The 21,531-nt window shown below is 48.3% G+C and overlaps 1 protein-coding gene across 2 annotated transcripts; it reads left to right on the top strand.

The window, feature by feature from the left end:
* Positions 1 to 319: 319 nt before the first annotated feature.
* LOC132396988 (transmembrane protein 272-like) lies at positions 320 to 20,385 on the top strand. Of its 2 annotated transcripts, none has more exons than XM_059975162.1 (5): positions 320 to 587; positions 7,170 to 7,248; positions 13,317 to 13,367; positions 14,731 to 14,934; positions 19,913 to 20,385. In XM_059975162.1, the coding sequence occupies exons 2-5, from the start codon at positions 7,182 to 7,184 to the stop codon at positions 20,116 to 20,118; spliced, it is 528 nt and encodes a 175-aa protein (XP_059831145.1). In that variant the 5' UTR covers positions 320 to 587; positions 7,170 to 7,181; the 3' UTR covers positions 20,119 to 20,385. The 2 variants fall into 2 exon arrangements, with proteins under 2 accessions (XP_059831145.1, XP_059831146.1); XM_059975163.1 differs by lacking the exon at positions 320 to 587 and adding an exon at positions 10,305 to 10,493.
* Positions 20,386 to 21,531: the final 1,146 nt, after the last annotated feature.

Raw genomic sequence — 21,531 nt, 5'->3', positions numbered from 1 at the left:
CTAAACACAAGAGACTCTACAGATGTTGAAAATCCAGGTGCAACACACACAAAACACTGGAAGAACTCAGCAGGTCAGGCAGCATCTATGGAAAAGAGTAAACTGTCAACTTTTCGGCTGTTCTTGACTTGCTGAGTCCCAGCGTTTTGAATGTCGTTCTAAAATAAGAGTAGTGTAGCTGGTCAGCACGGATATAGTGGGCCGGAGGGTCTGCGCCAGTACTGCGTGACTCTTGGAGACGGAAAGTTTGTAATTTGGAGACGCTTCCTAACATAGAACGGTCGCTGAGTCTTCTAGTCTCCGACGAATTGATGCAAACCGCTGAATACAGGAAGTAGGCTGCAAGATGATGTTGATATCTCTCAAATTGTCTTGTGAGCGAAAGGCTTTTTAAAAACTTCCTCCTTGTTCGGCAGAATTGGAAAAAGTCCAGCCCTCCTTAAGCAACACCAATCGACCACCTCTTCGTCCAATTGGCCGCAGGGCACCTTAAATGGGTCCATGTCGCAGTAGTTCCTGCTTTTAGTTCAGACTGTTCCCTCACTCTGAGAAGAAACAAGTTCGATTCCTGACTCGCCACCAAGAAGGTAAGTACGCCTTTACACTCCGCCCTGCCCGACAGAATTGGAAATTCCGTTTTCAAAGGTTATTTAAATCTTATGGCAGTTAATTCTCAAAAGTCCTGACCCAAAATTAACTTCACTCCAGTGGATAGACGCGTCGTTCTACCCAGCCAGCCACCTTATTTACGATTTACTTAGGACACGATGTCGTCTGCTAAACCGCTATTGAATTTTGGACAGGGAAGAAATATAGAACCGGGTGCTTTAAACTTTGAACAAAATTACACAAAACAGGACAGGTAGAGGCAAAATACAAAAAAAAAGTTGCCTTACATAGTCCAAGCTATTAATGCGTATCTACTAGCGAGACGGCTGATGCGGGAGACCCCGACAGACGCTCGTTCGTTATGTTCGGTGTCATATGACGTGGGCGATCACGGTCTTCCCATTGTTCTCGGCAAATTTTTCTACAGATCTGATTTGCCATTGCCGCCATCTGGACAGTGTCTTTACAAGACGGGTGACCCCAGCCATTATCAACACTCTTCAGAGATTGTCTGCCTGATGTCAGCGGTCGCATAACCAGGACTTGTGATCCGCACCGGCTGCCCGTACCACCATCCACCACCTGCTCCCATGGCTTCATGTGACCCTGATCAGGGTGGGTTGGGGGGTAAGTGGGTGCTACACCTCGCCCAAGGGTGACCTGCAGGCTAGCGGAGGGAAGGAGCGCCTTACACCTCCTTTGGTAGAGACATATCTCCACCCCACCACCCACTCGATAGAGGAGTTCTGTCTCGAAGGACGATGGAGTGTCCGATGTAGAGTTGAGTTATAGAACATGCAGAATGCTGTGCTGATGTATATTTTCTCCTCTATACATGCTGCCTGGCCCACTGAGTTCTGCCAAGATTCTCGGCAGAGAGATGCGCCCTCTTGTTACCACCCTCTTGTTTGGAGGTTCTGACGTCCACGCTCTGCCTCTCATATTACGCAAGTCTCCGTCACTCCAAGTAGGATTCTTTTTAACCTTGTACAATTTTTTGACTGTCAAAGTACACTGAAAATTCCAAACTCCTCTCTAAAATCCCCAAATCAGAATTGGGTTTAATATCTCCGGTATATGCCCTGAAGTTTGTAATGTGGCAGCAGTACATTGCAATATATAATAACAATTCTGAACTACAGAAAGAAGTATGTCAAATAAGCAGACCAGAAAGAGGAAAAAGTAGTGAGGTGGTGTTCATGGGGTCAATGTCCATTCAGAAATCGGATGGCAGGGGGGAAGAAGCTGTTCCTGAGTCGTTGAGGGTGTGTGCCTTCAGGCTTCTGTACCCCCTTTCCAGTGGCAGGTGATGAGAAGAGGGCATGTCCTGGGTGGTGGGGATCCTTAATGATGGGTATTGCCTTTTTCTGAGGCACAGCTCCTTGAATGCCTGGGGGGCTAATGGCGTGATGGGGCTGACCCAGTTTACAACTTACTGCAGCTTATTCTGATCTTGTGCAGTGCCACCCCTCCACCCCTCCCACATTTGGAATACCGTGTTTAGTTCTGTTGTAGGAACGATGGCATTAAGCGGAACAGTGTGTAGAGCAGATTTGTAAGGGGTGTTGCTGGGGCTAGATGTCCTGAGTTATAGGGAGAGGTAGGCCAGGTTTGACCTTTATTCCTTGCAGTGTGGAAAAATGAGTGATAATCTGTATAAAATCTTGAGGGACATGGGGTGTGTGCACAGTCTTTTTCCCAGGGGTGGGGAATCGAGAACTTGAGGACATAGCTTTGTGTTCAAAGCAAATTGATGATCAAAATGCATGTAAAACCCTGAGATTAATTTCCCTGTGGAATTTCCATGGTGACATATATTTGGGGTGGGAGAGGAGAGATTTAATAGGAACCTGAGGAGACGGTTGTCAGAGTGTGGAACGAGCTAATAGAAGAAGAGGCTGAGCCACCTAGACAGGTACGTGGATAGGAAGAGTTTATTGCAGGGGCTCCCAACCCTTTTTTTATGCCATGGACCAATTCCATTAAGCTAGGGATCTATCAACCCCAAGTTGGGAGCCTCTAGATTGCAGTCATGTTGGTTGGCACGTAGCCTGTCTCTATGCTGTGTGACTCTAACCCCTTCTAACCTCTTCCTGATTGGTTGGTGTAAATTGTCCCATGATTGGGTTGTCGGTTGGCTGAGGAGTGTGGCTCATTGGGCAGGAAGTGCCTAATCTGTGCTGTATCACTAGATAAATAATTGGTTTTCGGTCAAAGCCCCCTTAAACGTGCTCTTTCTTCATTGCCTGCATCTCAGTGTACTGTCATGCAGTGTAATTGATGATCTTCTTCCCCCCACCCCCACCACCCCAATCCACTTGTACTTTTTATTATTGCGATGCAGCACGGAATAGACCTTTCAAGCCGTGCTGCCCAGCAATCACCCAATTAACCCTAGCCTAATCACAGGACTATTTATAATGATCAATTAACCTACTAACTGGTGCGTCTTTGGCCCGTGGGAGGAAACCCATGCTGTCGCGGGAAGGAATGTGCAAACTTGCTTACAGAGGATGCTGGGACTGAATTCTGAACTCTGTCACTGAGCCATAATATTGTCATGCTGCCTGCTATGATCTGACCTTTCATCCCTCTACTACCTTTGGTTGTCTGTAATTGCCTCCTTAAACCTCTCTGGCTCCGTATTCCCCCCCCCCCTCATGTTTGTTAAAACCAGCCTAGTTACCAACATCTTATGATATTTCTTCAGCTCTCTACCCCATTACAACATTATTTTTCTCTTTGCTTGAACTATTTAGCAAGGTCATTTATTTAAGTAAGCACTGGTAATAAATGTAAACCACAGTTGTACAAGACATTGGCGAGGCTGAATCTGGAGTAAGATGTGCACACCTGGTCACCTACCTACAGGGCAGGTATCAGCAAGATCAAAAGAGTGCAGAGAAAGTTTACAAGGATGTTGCTGGGACTTGAGGGCCAGAGTTGTCGGGAAAGTTTGAACAGGTGGGGATGTTATTTCCCAGAGCACAGGAGAATAAGGGGTAGTTATGTGGATGGGAGGGGTATGCTATAGGCTGGCTGTGAGTCAATGGGGACTAGGCAGAATAAGAGTTTGTCACAGACTAGATGGCCTGAAGGGTGAGAAATGGTCTTCTCACTGCGGTTCTGGGTTATGGACTAGAGAGGGCCCCTCACAGTGGAGGGTGTGTTACTATGGTAACTGCCTCTGAGGGACTGGATTCTGGCTGAATGGCTCGGACCTGTTGAAGTGTTTAGATGCCGGTCGAGGTGCTTCTGTTTCTGACGGTGTGGGGCGAGGTTATCGGATGAAGCCATAATGCACAGGAGCAGAATCGGACCATTCGGCCTATTGAATCTGCTCCACCATTCAATCATGGTGAATTTTATCGCCCCTCTCAACTCCATTTTCTGCCTCTCCCCACTCTCTCCATAACCTTTGACACCCTGACTAATTTGGAAACCCATCAACTTCATCAGTGATTTTGCTACCACAGCTGTATATGGCAATGAATTCCACAGAGTCATCACCCTCCGGCTAAAAAATTCCTCCTCATCAGTTCTAAAGGTACGTCCATGTATTCTGAGGCCGTGCTCTCTTCCCATTACTGGAAACATCCTCTACATGTCCGCTCTATCTAGGCCTTTCAATATTCACTAGGCCTCTCATTCTTCTAAACTCCAGTGAGTCCAGGCCCAAACTGGCCTTGCGTGTTAACCCTTTCATTCCTGACACCTTGAGACTCCAGCATGCTGGAAGCTGCCTTCTTGAGAATCCTGCTGAAGGGTCTCAGCCCAAAACGTCAACTGTACTCATTTCCAAGATGCTGCCTGGCCTGCTGAGCTCCTCCAGCATTGTGTGTGTGTGTTTTGCTTGGATTCCCAGCATCTGCAGACTTGTTCGTTCTTGAGAGGCCTTTCTTTAGAAGAGTTCTTTTTGTGGGCTGTTCTAAAGGTGAGGGACAGGTAGCAGCCAATTATTGGCAGATCTGAGCCTGTACACGTGAGAGTTGGCATAAATGGGTGCCAGGCCAGGAGGCTTTCACTCCCTGAACAGCATTCAATGCAGAATCATTGTCTAAAAGCTCTTTAAAAAGAATTATTTTGATCAACAAAGACTGCCCATGCTGGGGTTGGTGCTGCATCCAGTGTTTACCATGGTTTGTATGATCCTGTTAATGTAGTAAGTAAGTTTGCAGGCGATACCAAATGTGATGTTGTTTTGGGATGAGTAGGGTTAGTTTAGATTATGGCAAGATTGAATTGATCAGGGGAGAAAGGAATTGAAAAATGGGATTTATTTAGGGATAGAGCATGGTAAGGGTGGAGATACATCTCTACAAAGGAGGTGTGAGGCGCTCCTTCCCTCCGCTAGCCTGCAGGTCACCCTTGGGCAAGGTGTACACCTGCTTAGACCCCCCACCCCCCCAATCAGGGTTATGTGGATGGTCGTGGCAGGTGGTGGATGGTGGTACGAGCAGCCGGTGCTCTTCACAAGTCCTGGTTATGCGACCACTGATACCAGGCAGACCATCTCCAATGAGTATTGATAATGCCGGGGGTCACCTATCTTATAAAGACACTGGCCAGAAGAAGGCAATGGCAGACCAGTTCTGTAGAACAATTTGCCAAGCATGATTGTGGTCATGGGAAGATCACGATCGCCCATGTCATATAACATGATGTGGTAACAGGCCCATTCTGGCTCAACGAGCCTCCACTGCCCAATTACACCATGTGACCAACTAACCTCCTGAGCTGGACGTCTTTGGAATGTGGGAGGAAACCAGAGCGCCCGGAGGAAGCCCATGTGGTCATGGGGAGAACGTACAAACCCCTTACAGACAGTGGAAGAGATTGAACACCAGTCACTGGTGTTAGTGCAGTGTCACTGTGGTGCCCGTACAACCAGGACATTGAGGTGTTCTGTAAACATGGAACAGGCCAGTAGTAATTAAATGCCTGACTTATCCAATTCCTTCTGCCCACACAATGTCCTTATCACTGTCTTGTCTGCCCCTTTTGCAACAGTATCTAAGAGCCTCATTATCTCTTATCTGCCTCCACTACCAGCTCTTGCAGTGCATTTCAGACGCTGCACTGCTCCAGATGTAGCCCAACCAGAGACTTGTAAAGTGGCACTTTAGAAGTTGGATTCTCCCACTCCCCAGTCTGGTTCCCTTCTCACCCCTTCTCTTCTCCTCACCCGCCCATCAGCTTGTTCCCTTCTGTTCCCCTCGTCCTTCCCTTTCTCTCTTGGTCCACTCTGCTCTCCTTCAGCTTTTCGACCTATCTCCTCCCAGCTCTTTACTTCATCCCCAGCTACTGATCTGACAAGATGAATGGTCAGTGTTCCCCCCCCCCACCCCCAGGGTAGGGTAGGGGGTGAATTAAGGCGGACCTGAGGGGCAAATTTTTTCCACATGGAAGGCGGTGCATATATGGAACAAGCTGCCAGAGGAAGTGGTAGATGTGAGTACAATTAACAGTATTTTAGAGACAGTTGGGTAGGTAGAAACAGGTTATGGGCCAAATGCAGACAAATAACACTAGTTCATTGGGCAACATGGTCAGTACAAGTGTGCTGGGCTGAAGGGCCCGTTTTCAGTGCTGTAAGACTCCAATATGAATGTCCTAAAACCTTTTCCATAGTTCATTAAAGAGTGAAAGCAGTCAGTAACCAACCTGTGAGTCTGCACACATTGTTTCCTTTCACAGATTGGTCGTTGGTCTAACTCAAAGTAAATTTATTATCAAAGCTTGTGTCTCTCACCATATACCACCCAGGATTCATTTTCTTATGGGCATTCACAGTAGAATAAAGAAAATAGAAGACATGAAATTGCACGCAAAGACTGACTGATGTGTGAAGGAAGAGAAATTGTGCAAATCCAATCACAGGCAAATAAATGATATTGAGGAGATGCTTCAACGTGAGTGCATAGCTTGTGGAATCAGAGTGTTGTGGTGGGTGGATTGAGGGGCAATAACTGAACATGGCAGGCTGGGGACCCTTCCAATAGCAGCAGTGAGAGAAGAGAGTGTGGCCTGGATGGTGGGGGTACTTGTTGGATGCTGCTTTCCTGTGGCACCTTTGTAGATGTGCACTTTTCTTGTGGACTCCGGGCTGTAACCGCCACTTTTCCATTCCTGTGCGTTGGTCTTTCCATGCCTATCCATGATGCAACCAGTCAGGGAACTGTGCGTCTAATCAAGTTTTAGATGACATGCTGAATCTCATAATTTTTTCATAGATTCTATTGTTTTTTCTGCATGAAAACCTCAAGGTAGTGTATGTTAACATACAGTATGTACTCCGATGATAAATTTTAACGTGACTGTCTCTGACTTTGGAGTGGTGGTACCAGGTAGGATAATTGCTGTTTGACTCTTTTTTACGAGGCCGAGTTGCTAGCTCGACATGCAACCCAGCGTGATGGCAAGCATGCAAGGAGCTGGCCAGATTCGAACTCGGTACCATGCGGCTCAAAGCCTGGCGCTGATGCCACAACACCGCCGGCTGGCATGGGTGGGGGTGGCCAGGTTGAAGTAATGTGTTCTGTCTCTTGCCTTCCTTCTAGTTCCTGCACAACATGGAACATGAAAGCACTCCGCTCCTGCAGACCATCAAGGAACACCCTCTCCACCCAGCTGTAAAAGGTATCATTGAATTGGTTCTCTGTGGGACATGGGGATGGGGCTGGTAGCTTCCAATACCTATAGCAGCTGATCCCAAATGATTTAAAGTTTTGTCCTAGGCAGACACAGGCAGGGTATAAATGCCATAAAAGGGTTTTGCAGCACTGGATTCAACACACTTAAATTAACAAATTATGTTGTATCTTGCTCTGCAGAATAAACGTAACGCATCCTTAAAATAAATGTATTGTAAGGAAGCTTGCCTTGGGAGCCAAGGTATCAGTAAGAACATGCGACAAAAGCAATGCGGTGTTCAGGATCACCTGTGGAGAGTGCAACAGGAACTATGTCGGCCAGACATGCCGTGAACTCTCCACTCATTTACGAGAACACAGACTGGTGCGGAGGCATCATCCACCGTCACTGGTCTCGGTACGTGAAGACCGAGAAGGCCACCACCTTAACTGGGGCACCAGGGAGGTTGTGGCACAGGCAACCACGAAGCAGGCATGAGATTTTTAGAAGCGCGGTTCTCATCTGGCAACTCCGTAAACGAACGTATCGATTTAGCTGGAAGAAACGTAAGCCCATAGCATTGAAAGTTTAACTGCAGGGTAGCCAAACAGGACCAAAGCAGGTGAACGGGCTGGGTGGGGGGTACTATATAAACACGAGCACTCCCAGAGAGAAACACCAACTACTGCCTGCGTACTCTAAGATTATGAGAAGCATAGATAAACCTCTGTCAGATCTCCTCTCAGCCTCCGGCACTTCAGAGAAAACAGCTTGTTTGTCCAGCCTCATGGTAGCACATGCCCTCTCACCCATGCAGCACCCTCCACAAAATCTCAACATCCTTCCTTCCAGGGTGAACAGAACCATATGCAAAGCTGCGACATTACTGCTTGACTTTTGAACTCAGTGCCTCTACAAATAAAAGTAAGCACGCCATATACCTTCTCAACCACCTTATCGGCTTGTGTAGCCACTTTAAGGAAGCTATTGACTTGGACCCCTGCTCATCAACACTGCAAAGAGTCTTGCCATTAACACTGTACTGTCTCTTTACATTTGACGTACCAAGGTGCAACTCTTAACATTTGCCCGGGTTAAACTGCATCTGCCATTTCTCTGCCCATATCTGCAACTGATCTATATTGTGTTGTATTCTTTGTCAGTCTTCTACACGGCCCACAACACCACCAACCTTTGTAACATCTGCAAACGTACTAATCTACATTTTCATCCAGGTCATCTACATCCATCACAAACAGCAGAGGTCCTGGTACAGACCCCTGCAGAATACCACTAATTGCAGACCTCCAGCTAGAAAAGGTAACTCCAGCCCCCACCTTCTGTCTTCTCTGCACAAGCCAGTTCTGAATCCAAAAGGCCAATTCACCATGGATCCCATGCATCTTAATCTTCTGGATGAGCCTCCCATGAGGGACCTTGTCAAACACCTTACTAAAATCCATCTAGACCACATCCACTGCTCTACCCTCATCAAAAAAACTCGATCAAGTTGGTAAGACAACACAAAGCCATGCTGGTTCTCCCTAATTAGGCCATGGTTTTCCAGATGCTCGTGAATCCCATCCCCAAGAATTCTCGGCAGTAACTTCCTCACCATTGAGGTGAGACTCGCCACACTATAGTTTCCAGGGTTATTTGCGGGTTCCTCCTTAAACAATATAATAATGTTAGCGACTTGCCAGTCATGGACCTCACCTGCGGCTAGGCAGGATGGAAAGATATTGGTCAAGGCCCCAGCAATCTCTTCAGTTGCTTCTCTCAATAACTTGGCATTTATCCCGCCAGGCCCTGGGGATTTATCTGCCTGAATAACCCAACACTACCTCCTCCCTTGCCTTGAAATGCTTCAGAGTATTGATAGTCTTGGCACTGAGCTCCCTGTCCTTGGTAAATGCTGATGGTGCCAGCAAGCAGGTGGTTCACTAAACTTCTAGTACTACTACTTCCAAATATTATTCTGCTGCCTGTGATAGGAACCTGGGATTTACATCTTAATGGTGTGTTTTTGGGTCAGTTGCCAACGGACTGCAGCATTAAGGCCAGCTTCTTTCACCAGGCACCAGATTGATCAATACACATCGATCTGATCATATATCTGACCGTACATGTATAGAAAACCGTTATGTATACAGTCTAAACATGAGGAAATCTGCAGATGCTGGAAATTCAAACAACAACACACACAAAATGCTGGTGGAACACAGCAGGCCAGGCAGCATCTATAGGGAGAAGAGCTGTCCACGTTTCGGGCCGACACCCTTCATCAGGACTAACTGAAAGGAAAGCTAGAAAGAGATTTGAAATCTGCCCGGCCTGCTGTGTTCTACCAGCATTTTGTGTGTGACGTATACAGCGTTTGGGCAATATCCTCCCAGATTTTCGTTCCCTATTTCTCATACATTGCGACAGAGATGCAACATAAAAGGTTTTTACTCCCTTGGACATAAGAAATTTAAAAAAAAAACACAAATCTGACACTTTGCCGTCTCCAGGGGAGTTTGGTAAGGTTTGGAACAGAGTGAGTCCTGAAAGCCTAGCGTTCATGACTTTGGGGTTCATGTGGCATGTGTGTCCTGGATTCTGTTTCTTTCCTGACTTTTGACTGCTTTGATCGGTGTGCATTTCGACACTTCGGTGAAGAATGGCCCTCACGGTCAGCAGTGGACAAGCAGCAGAGAGCGGAACTGACCAGAATATCCTGGTGTGATGTTTGAAATTCTACCCGTTGCTCGCCCACTTTTTGCCATTTGCACAATCAGTTCTGTTTTTGCACTTTGGGTGCCTGATGTTTTCTTTGAACGGGTCCCATGCCGTTACTTTGTTTTGTGGCTGCCGGTGGGAGGCCGAATCTGAGTTGTTTACGTACTTTGATAATGTGGTTTGAGTCTTTACAGTACTCATTAGGATCTCACTCCATCTTTCACACGTAAGCAAATGTTCCCCATTATCCTTGCAATATTTCAGCTAATACTTATGTTTAATTGGTTTTTCTTGTGAATGCTGCTTATGTGATGCCTGTAAGTCTGTTTTTATTGCTCCAGTACTTGTGCAAATGACCTGCTGGCCAAGAGATACTGGAAAGACAGGGTGTTGGGAGCCGATTTCGCCCGCTCTCTGTGATGGTCACTCCATTGCACTGAAGACTCTCCCATGCTGTGCTCCGTGCCTGCTAATGTGATAGGCGAGACTTTGTGCCTATTCTGGGACTCAGACATGAGGACTTGTTTTCGGTTCGGAATGTTATTGTTTATATGATTTGTTTTCTTTCCCTTGCATATCGGGTGTCGGTCTTTCTCTTTAATTGGGTTCTTTCAGGTTTCTTGCTTTGTGGTCACTTGTGAGCAAACAATATAGTTTATACATTCTTTGATTGTAAATGTACATTGGGCCTTTGAAATGCTAACAGACTTTGACAAGCACCTGTTTTATAGACAATAGGTGCAGAAGTAGACCATTTGGCCCTTCGAGCCTGCACCACCATTTTGAGATCATGGCTGATCAACTACTATCAATACCCGGTTCCTGCCTTGTCCCCATATCCCTTGATTCCCCTATCCATAAGATACCTATCTAGCTCCTTCTTGAAAGCATCCAGAGAATTGGCCTCCACTGCCTTCCAAGGCAGTGCATTCCAGACCCCCACAACTCTCTGGGAGAAGAAGTTTTTCCTTAACTCTGTCCTAAATGACCTACCCCCTATTCTCAAACCATGCCCTCTGGTACTGGACTCTCCCAGCATCTGGAGCATATTTCCTGCCTCTATCTTGTCCAAATCCCTTAATAATCTTATATGTTTTAATCAGATCCCCTCTCAATCTCCTTAGTTCCAGCATGTACAAGCCCAGTCTCTCTAACCTCTCTGCGTAAGACAGTCCAGACATCCCAGGAATTAACTTCGTGAATCTACACTGCACTTCCTCTACAGCCAGGATGTCCTTCCTTAACCCTGGAGACCAAAACTGTACACAATACTCCAGGTGTAGTCTCACCAGGGCTCTGTACAAATGCAAGAGGATTTCCTTGCTCTTGTACTCAATTCCCTTTGTAATAAAGGCCAACATTCCATTAGCCTTCTTCACTGCCTGCTGCACTTGCTCATTCACCTTCAGTGACTGATGAACAAGGACTCCTAGATATCTTTGTATTTCTCCCTTACCTAACTCTACACCGTTCAGATAATAATGCCTCCCTGTTCTTACTCCCGAAGTGGATAACCTCACACTTATTCACATTAAACGCCATCTGCCAAGTATCTGCCCACTCACCCAGCCTATCCAAGTCACCCTGAATTCTCCTAACATCCTCATCACATGTCACACTGCCACCCAGCTTAGTATCATCAGCAAACTTGCTGATGTTATTCTCAATGCCTTCATCCAAATCATTGACGTAAATTGTAAACAGCTGTGGTCCCAATACCGAACCCTGTGGCACCCCACTAGTCACCACCTGCCATTCCGAGAAACACCCATTCACTGCTACCCTTTGCTTTCTATCTGCCAACCAGTTTTCTATCCAAGTCAATGTCTTCCCCCCAATGCCCTGAGCTTTGATTTTACCCACCAATCTCCTATGTGGGACCTTATCAAATGCCTTCTGAAAATCGAGGTACACTACATCTACTGGATCTCCCCCATCTAACTTCCTGGTTACATCCTCGAAAAACTCCAACAGATTAGTCAAGCATGATTTACCCTTGGTAAATCCATGTTGGCTTGGCCCAATCCTATCACTGCTATCTAGATATGCCACTATTTCATCCTTAATAATGGACTCTAGCATCTCTCCCACCACCGATGTCAGGCTGACAGGTCGATAGTTCTCCGTTTTCTCCCTCCCTCCTTTCTTAAAAAGTGGGATAACATTAGCCATTCTCCAATCCTCAGGAACTGATCCTGAATCTAAGGAACATTGGAAAATGATTACCAATGTATCCGCAATTTCCAGGGCCACCTCCTTTAGTACCCTAGGATGCAGACCATCCGGACCTGAGGATTTGTCAGCTTTCAGTCCCATCAGTCTTCTCATCACCATTTCCTTCCTAATGTCAATCTGTTTCATTTCCTCTGTTGCCCTATGTCCTTGGCCCATCCATACATCTGGGAGATTGCTTGTGTCTTCCCTAGTGAAAACAGATCTAAAGTACTCATTAAATTCTTCTGCCATTTCTTTGTTTCCCATAACAATTTCACCCAATTCATTCTTCAAGGGCCCAACATTGTTCTTAACTATCTTCTTTCTCTTCACATACCTAAAAAAGCTTTTGCTATCTTCCTTTATATTCCTGGCTAGCTTGCATTCGTACCTCATTTTTTCTCCCCATATTGTCTTTTTAGTTAAGTTCTGTTGTTCCTTAAAAATTTCCCAATCATCTGTCCTCCCACTCTCCTTAGCTCTGTCATTTTTTTAATGCTATGCAATCTCTGACTTCCTTTGTCAACCACTGTGGCCTCTTTCCGTCCTTTGAATCCTTCCTTCTCCAGGGGATGAACCGATTTTGCACCTTGTGTATTATTCCCAAGAATACCTGCCATTGCTGTTCCACTGTCTTTTCTGCTAGGATATCCGTCCAGTCAACTTTGGTCAGCTCCTCCCTCATGGCTCCATAGTCTCCTTTGTTCAACTGCAAAACTGACACCTCCGATCTGCCCTTATCCTTCTCAAATTGCAGATAAAAACATCATATTATGGTCACTGCCTCCTAATGGCTCGTTTATTTCAAGATCGCTTATCAAATCCTGTTCATTACACAACACTAAATCCAGAATAGCCTTGTCCCTGGTTGGCTCTCGTACAAGCTGTTCCAAGAATGCATCCCGTAGGCACTCTACAAACTCCCTATCCTGGGGTCCAGCATCAACCTGATTCTCCCAGTTCACCTGCATGTTGAAATCCCCCATAACTACTGCGACATTACCTTTGAAGAAGGCATGTGGCATTACTTGTAGAAGAGGGGATGTTTGAATGGAATGAACTCGTTGCTGGGGCGGTTTTCTGTCAGAATCCACCTGTACAGTATACACATGGACTAATGCTTGCAATTCTTTTCGCAGTGTGCTTAAAGCTTCTGTCTCTCCCCATGGCGGTTGCTTCCATCGTGATCGGTGAGTTGTTCCTCAGTTTTAATGATTATCGGAGTGAACAAAATTATTCGTTGTCATGGCCAGTGGGTGCGGCCACCGTTGCGTTTGGCTTCAAAGCAGCAAGTGCAGGAAATGTTCTGCAGGCCGGGCAGCATCTGTGGAGAGAGGAGAAACAATCAAGTCCAGAATCCTTTGAAAATGGAACAGTATAGCGCAGGCTCTTCGATCCATGATATGGTGCTGAATGAATTAACTGTCTAACAAATCCCTTCTACCAGCACAGTCTCTATATCTCTGTACATTCACGTACCTATCTGGGAGCTTCAGACTCCTCCATCATATCTGCCTCTGCTGCCATGTACCAGCTATCCACTGCACATAATTTTAGAAATCTCTTTTCCAGGCGTTCCCAACCTGGGGTCCTCAGACCCCTTGCTTAATGGTGTTGGCCCATGGGAAAACCTGTTGTCAGGTCTCCCTGCCACAGCTGGCTGTGCAGCCCAAGTCACTGGGTGCATTTAAGGCAGAAGCTAATTCTTGATTAGTCAGGGCATGAAGGGACACGGGGAGAAGGCAGGTGTTTGGGGCCGAGATGGAAATGGATCAGCCACGATGAAATGGTGGAGCAGACCTGTTGGGCCAAATTCTGCTCTGATATCTTGTAGTCTCCCTTCACCCTCGGCCATTCCAGACAGAACAGCCCAAGTTTGTTCAACTTCCTTATAGCTCAAGCCCTTTAATCCAGGCAGCATCTACAGTACTCTCTCCAAAGCTTTCACATCTCCCTGTCTGTGCTCAACAAAGCGGTCCTCCAATCTCTGTTTCCATGTTAACTCTCAAAAGCTGTGCACCTGTCTCCGTCTCCTCTGCTCTTTGGCAAACAAACGTAATTTATCCCATCTTTGGTGATAATTATGACATTGGTTGGTTTATTACTGTCATGTGCCCTGAAGTCCAGTGAGAAACTTGTCTTGTTTGCTACTCATAGAGCTCATTTCATTACAATAGTGCAAAAGAAATCAGTTATTTGTAAACTCAAGAATTCCTGCAGATGCTGGAAATCCAGAGCCACACTCGCGTACATGCTGCCTCTGTCTCCCTCAGCTGGTAGAACTCGACAGGTCAGGCAGCATTTATGGAGGGGTTTCAAGGGGTTGTCAGGACCGCTATCCACACAATTTACACCTCAAGTCTTGTACACCTCTCACCCTCCTTTACGCTGTACATGGAATTCTGGGAACTCTGGAGTACTCAAGATATATGAACTGTCCTTGGTTTGTGCAATCAAATTGCTGTCTGTGCCTCATGCAAAGAAGGAATTTTAATGCACACTTGTACATTTGAATAAAACTAATCTTTTTTTTAATCCTCCTCTTTCACGCAGGAGCAATCTATTTGCATTCTTGTACCAAGCAGTACCTCATACCAATTTATCTGATTGTCTCTGGGAGCTTTACTATCTTCTTTGTGATCACGACACTGAAATCGTGCGGCTCCAGTGAGGAAAACTCCATGGAAGTGGCCCATAAATCGGGCAATGCGTGGTGGACCTTGTGTTCGATCTTCTCCTTCGTCTGGTTTATCTGTGGTGAGGGTGCTTTTGTGGCGTGTTTAGTTGCATGGGTGCATTGGAAAGTGGGGAGGGGAGCCTCCAACGCTGACTAGCTTTATTTCCTGCACATGCGCTGAAACGTAGAATGACGTGCGTTGTTTTTGTGTCAATGACCAACACGGTTTGTGTACGTGCTGGTGCTCAGCCTGCAAGTGCTGTCCAGCATCCGATATCAACGTAGCATCCCCACAGCTTATTAACCCTCAGGTGTACATCTTTGGACTGTGGAAGGAAAGCTAATCTTATGTGGTGACATGTATGTACATGGATAATAACTTTGAACTTTTTGAACGTTGATTAAAATACAAGTTCATGGCATAATGCCCATGTTAAACTTCTGCCAACATCTTTCCTGATAAAACATTTGTCATTGAAAGATGCTCCTTCGATGCAAAGACTCAACACTGAAGTATCAAAGTTGGTTTATTATTGCAGAGAGGTAAAGTGCAAAACATAGAAAACCGACAGCATAATACAGGCCCTTTGGCCCACAAAGCTGTGCCGAACATGTCCCTACCTTAGAACTACATAGGCTTACCCATAGCCCTCTGTTTCTCTAAGCTCCACGTAGCCATCCAGGAGTCTCTTAAAAGACCCTTTCATTTCCGCCTCCACCACTGCCACCGGCAGCCCATTCCATGCACTCACCACTCTCTGCATGTTAGAAAAAAACTTACCCCCGACATCTCCTCTGTACCTACCATCAAGCACCTTAAAACTGTGCCCTCTCATGCCAGCTATTTCAGCCTTGGAGGGGAAAAAGCCTCCAACTATCCACACGATCAATGCCTCTTGTTATCCTGTACACCTCTGTCAGGTCACCTTTCATCCTTCGTTGCTCCAAGGAGAAGAGGCCGAGTTCACTCAATCTATTCTCATAAGGCATGCTCCCCAATCCAGGCAACATCCTTGTAAATCTCCTCTGCACCATTTCTATGGTTTCCTGTAGTGAGGCAACCAGAACTGAGCACAGTACTCCAAGTGGGGGGTGAGACTCCAGTTTGTCTTGCGAGCCACCAAAACAGATCATTGTGTCGGGGTAAATAGTGACAACACAGAATAGAGTTCAATGTAAATTTGTTATCAGAGTACAGATATGTCACCATACCCGATCCTGAGATTCATTTACTTGATAAATTTATAATAGAACAATAACACTTGATCTTAGGCAAAAGGCTGAGAAGCTATGTTGGCTGGAGTCTGGGCTTTATGCTTTGGCTCTTGGTAGGGTCAGTCATGCCAAACAGGTCAAAGGGTAGAGGTCAGACTAAGAGTGGTCCACCGGTCCTCTAGGCTTGGGGGTTCAGCTCAGGGCGGACAATCCTGACTGGTCAAACAAAATTATTATGGAACCAGCAATGAGGAATCCTTTTTTTTAATCTGTACGTTTTGGTATGGACAGACAGAGATGGAGCATCTTCACTGTTACCCCAAACACCAGTAGTGTAATGGGCAGCAGGTCAGAATGATTGACCGTAACAGGATCAAGGAAAGACGGCACCAACTCGGGCATTCAGCCAGTGTGTGGGGGGTAAAAACAAACTGTGCAAATGCAAAGAGAAAGAAATAATAAAGAAATAAACAATAAATATCAAGATTATGAGATGAAGGATCTTTCAAAGTGAGCCCATAGGTTGCGGAAATGTTAGGGCAGGTAAAGTCGAGTGAAGTTATCCCCTTTGGTTCAGGAGCCTGATGGTTGAGGGGTAGTAACTGTTCCTGAACCTGGTGGTGCTGTGAGTCCTGAGGCTCCTGTGCAGCAGTGAGATATCCTGGATGGTGGGCTCCCTGCTTTCCTGTGATAGTGCTTCATGCAGAGGCTAGGGAGGGCTTTACCCGTGTTGGACTGGGCCGTATCCACTACAATTTGTTGGATTTTGCATTCGAGGGCATTGATGTTCAGAGCAAGTGGAGGGTGGCACAGCAGCACAACAATTACTGTGACGTTTTAACCGTGCTGGCGATCGGGGTTCAATTCCTGTCGCTGCCTGTAAGGCGTTTGTAAATTCTCCCAGTGTCTGCGTGCGTTCCCTCTGTGCTCTGGTTCCCTCCCACGTTCCAAAGGCCTGCGGATTAGTAAAGTGTGAGTATGATCTGTTGGTGCTGGAAGTACGGTGATACTTGTGGGCACCCCCCTCTCTCTCACCCCCCTCTCTCTCACCCCCCTCTCTCTCACCCCCCTCTCTCTCCCCCCCCTCTCTCTCCCCCCCCTCTCTCTCCCCCCCCTCTCTCTCCCCCCCCCCCTCTCTCTCCCCCCCCTCTCTCTCCCCCCCCTCTCTCTCCCCCCCCTCTCTCTCCCCCCCCTCTCTCTCCCCCCCCTCTCTCTCCCCCCCCCTCTCTCTCCCCCCCCCTCTCTCTCCCCCCCCTCTCTCTCCCCCCCCTCTCTCTCCCCCCCCTCTCTCTCCCCCCCTCTCTCCCCCCCCCTCTCCCCCCTCTCTCTCCCCCCCTCTCTCTCCCCCCCCTCTCTCTCCCCCCCCTCTCTCTCCCCCCCCCTCTCTCTCCCCCCCCTCTCTCTCCCCCCCTCTCTCTCCCCCCCCTCTCTCTCCCCCCCCTCTCTCTCCCCCCCCCTCTCTCTCCCCCCCCTCTCTCTCCCCCCCCCTCTCTCTCCCCCCCCTCTCTCTCCCCCCTCTCTCTTCCCCCCCCTCTCTCTCCCCCCCCCTCTCTCTCCCCCCCCTCTCTCTCCCCCCCCTCTCTCTCCCCCCCTCTCTCTCCCCCCCTCTCTCTCCCCCCCTCTCTCTCCCCCCCCTCTCTCTCCCCCCCCTCTCTCTCCCCCCCCTCTCTCTCCCCCCCCTCTCTCTCCCCCCCCTCTCTCTCCCCCCCTCTCTCTCCCCCCCCTCTCTCTCCCCCCCTCTCTCTCCCCCCCTCTCTCTCCCCCCCCTCTCTCTCCCCCCCCTCTCTCTCCCCCCCTCTCTCTCCCCCCCTCTCTCTCCCCCCCCCTCTCTCTCCCCCCCCCTCTCTCTCCCCCCCCTCTCTCTCCCCCCCCTCTCTCTCCCCCCCCCTCTCTCTCCCCCCCCTCTCTCTCCCCCCCCTCTCTCTCCCCCCCTCTCTCTCCCCCCCCTCTCTCTCCCCCCCCTCTCTCTCCCCCCCTCTCTCCCCCCCCTCTCTCTCCCCCCCCTCTCTCTCCCCCCCCTCTCTCTCCCCCCCCTCTCTCTCCCCCCCCTCTCTCTCCCCCCCCTCTCTCTCCCCCCCCCTCTCTCTCCCCCCCCTCTCTCTCCCCCCCCTCTCTCTCCCCCCCCCTCTCTCTCCCCCCCCTCTCTCTCCCCCCCCTCTCTCTCCCCCCCCTCTCTCTCCCCCCCCTCTCTCTCCCCCCCCTCTCTCTCCCCCCCCTCTCTCTCCCCCCCCTCTCTCTCCCCCCCCCCTCTCTCTCCCCCCCCCTCTCTCTCCCCCCCCTCTCTCTCCCCCCCCTCTCTCCCCCCCCTCTCTCTCCCCCCCCTCTCTCTCCCCCCCCCTCTCTCTCCCCCCCCCTCTCTCTCCCCCCCCCCTCTCCTCCCCCCCCCTCTCTCTCCCCCCCCTCTCTCTCCCCCCCCCTCTCTCTCCCCCCCCCTCTCTCTCCCCCCCCCTCTCTCTCCCCCCCCCTCTCTCTCCCCCCCCCTCTCTCTCCCCCCCCCTCTCTCTCCCCCCCCCTCTCTCTCCCCCCCCCCTCTCTCTCCCCCCCCCTCTCTCTCCCCCCCCCTCTCTCTCCCCCCCCCTCTCTCTCCCCCCCCCTCTCTCTCCCCCCCCCTCTCTCTCCCCCCCCCTCTCTCTCCCCCCCCCCTCTCTCTCCCCCCCCCTCTCTCTCCCCCCCCCCTCTCTCTCCCCCCCCCCTCTCTCTCCCCCCCCCCCTCTCTCTCCCCCCCCCCCTCTCTCCCCCCCCCCTCTCTCTCCCCCCCCCCCCCTCTCTCTCCCCCCCCCTCTCTCTCCCCCCCCTCTCTCTCCCCCCCCCCTCTCTCTCCCCCCCCCTCTCTCTCCCCCCCCCTCTCTCTCCCCCCCCCTCTCTCTCCCCCCCCCTCTCTCTCCCCCCCCCCTCTCATTCACAGCCTTCCTCGTACTGATCTGAATGTCTGCCTATAATCACGCACTAGCAGCTCCATCTTCCTGGAAAGTGGAATCAGTCCAACTTCGACTAAGGGGCCATTTTGGCTCTCCTGTCTTTCAATGCCACGTGCTTCACTGGGAATGGTGTAGGCAAAAGTTCAAGTTTACTGTCGTGGGCATGCATGTTCAGGGTATAAACACTGAGAACTGACTCTTTGCAGCAGTGGTACCTTAAACACAGAAGTTAACAAAATTGTGTATGAAGCTTCACAAAACAGTGAACAGAAGCATTTTCCAGGATCAAGAGCTTAATTCATTAAGAATTTGCTGTGGTGTGTTGGTGTAGCAAAGCCAGCATTCAACAATTCTAAAGAATTATATAAAATAAACTTAAAAAGCATTCAACAATTATTAACAAGAGAAATTCTGCAGATGCTGGAAATGCAAAGCAATACATAAAATGCTGGAAGAACTCAGCAGGTCAGGCAGCATCTGTGGAAATAAATAAACAGTCAACGATTCAGGCCGAGACCCTTCAGGACTGGAAAGGAAAGGGGGTGATGCCAGAATAAAGAAAGTGGGTTGGAGAGAGGGGAAGGAGGACAGCAGGAAGGTGACAAGTGAAGCCATGTGGGTAGGAAAGGGAAGAATCTGGTCATCAAGGAGAGTGGACCATAGGGGAAAGGGAAGGAGGAGGTGACCCAGGGAGAGGTGATGGGCAAATAAGGTAAGGATAGGCAAATAGATGAGGTAAGAGAGGGGGAATAGAAGAGGGGCGGTTGGAGGCTACCCAGATGGAATAGGTGTTGTTCCTCCACCCTGAGGGTGGCCTCATCTCGTCATGTCGGAATAATAATAAAGAATGGTTTATAGTAAACTAGGAGGTTAATGTATTGCGTGTTGTTCATTGCTTAATAACTATTTTCTCCTCCACCCCCAGGTAACGTCTGGATTTACAGCATCTATGAGCCAGAATATATCAACAAATTATCACCCAACTACTGTGATAAAACCCTCTATCTCTTTGCTTTCTGGCTGACCACCATTATGTACATCCTGCTTGGGCTAACACTGGTGCTTAGCTGCTGCTGGCTCATTGTGATATGTGCCATAGGCGGGAGCATCTTCATGAACCGACGTACATAGGAACTCTCCCAACTTTGTCCGTGGTTAGTGCAGGCCTTGTTGTCAGGCACTTTGGGCTTTTGCAGTTAATTCGGCTGGAATTCTTGTCATGTTATTTTACAAACCCTTGCATATCTTTATTTTGCCTGTTATTTGCATACAATTGACTTTAAGGAAGCTGATGTGAAAGAATTTGTATGTTAACTGATCAGTAACAATTTGAGTTTTAAGTAGGTCCTTGGGCAATATCGTTAAATCACTGCAATTAAATATCGCTTCAATTATTAAGTCTTGGTTTATTATTGTCACAGGCACTTGCTGAGATACAGTGAACAGCTTATCTGTATTCAGATCATTACACAGTGCATTGAGGCAGAACAATAACAGAATGCAGAGCAAGGTGTCACAGCCTCAGAGGGGGCAGTGCCTGTAAACAAAGTGCAAGATCATAATGAGGTAGACTGTGAGGCCAAGCATCCATCTTGTAGTACAATTGGTCAGTTCAAGGAGCGATGCCTCAGAAAGGTGGGGGCCATCACTAAGGACCCCCATTGCCCAGGACATGCCCTCTTCTCATTGCTACCATCAGGGAAGAGATACAGGAGCCTGAAGGCACACACTCAGCGATTCAGGAACAGCTTCTTCCCCTCTGCCACCTGGTTTCTAAATGGATATTGAACCCTTGAACACTACCTCACTACTTTCTTAAAAAAAAATTGTTTTCCTCACTTATTTGATTTAGCTATTTACTATACTTTAATTCACATTTCTCTCTATTATTATGTATTGCATTATACTGCTGCAGCACTGTTAATAAATTCCAGGGCATATGCTGGTGATATTAAACCTGATTCTGATAACAGTGCAGTAGAAACTGTCCTCGAACCTGGTGGTACGTGCTTTCAGGTTTTTGCATCTTCTGTCCGATGGGAGGGGGGAGAGTAGAGGATGTCTGGGGTGTGAGGGGTCTTTGAGACTGCTGGCTGCTTTACTGAGGCAGAGAGAAGTGTAGACAGAGTTGATGGAGGGGAGGATGGTTTCCGTGATGTGCTGAGCCACACCTCTCTGCGGTTTCTCATAGTCACCAGCAGAAAAGCTGCTGTCAAGTTGTTCATAATCTGGTTTAATATCACTGGCACATGTTGCAAAACTTGTTGTTTTGTGGCAGCAGTACAGTTGCACAATTTAAAATGTACTCTAAAACTATATATTACATAAAGAGAGCAAAAAAATCTTCATGGATTGGTTCAATGTCCATGAGGGGGAGAAGCTGTTCCCTAATCACTGAGTGTGGTTCTTCAGGCTTCTGTACCTCCTCCCTGATGGTAGTAATGAGAAGAGGGCATGTTCTTGGTGATGGGGGTCCTTACTGATGGATGCCACCATTTTGAGTCGTCATGATTTGACGATGTTCTGGATGCTGGTGCCCCTGAT

Source organism: Hypanus sabinus, chromosome 7, assembly GCF_030144855.1.
Source record: "Hypanus sabinus isolate sHypSab1 chromosome 7, sHypSab1.hap1, whole genome shotgun sequence".
NCBI classification, from domain to species: domain Eukaryota; kingdom Metazoa; phylum Chordata; class Chondrichthyes; order Myliobatiformes; family Dasyatidae; genus Hypanus; species Hypanus sabinus.
The sequence above is the reverse complement of the archived record's forward strand: the minus strand, read 5'-3'. Positions and strand labels throughout refer to the sequence as shown.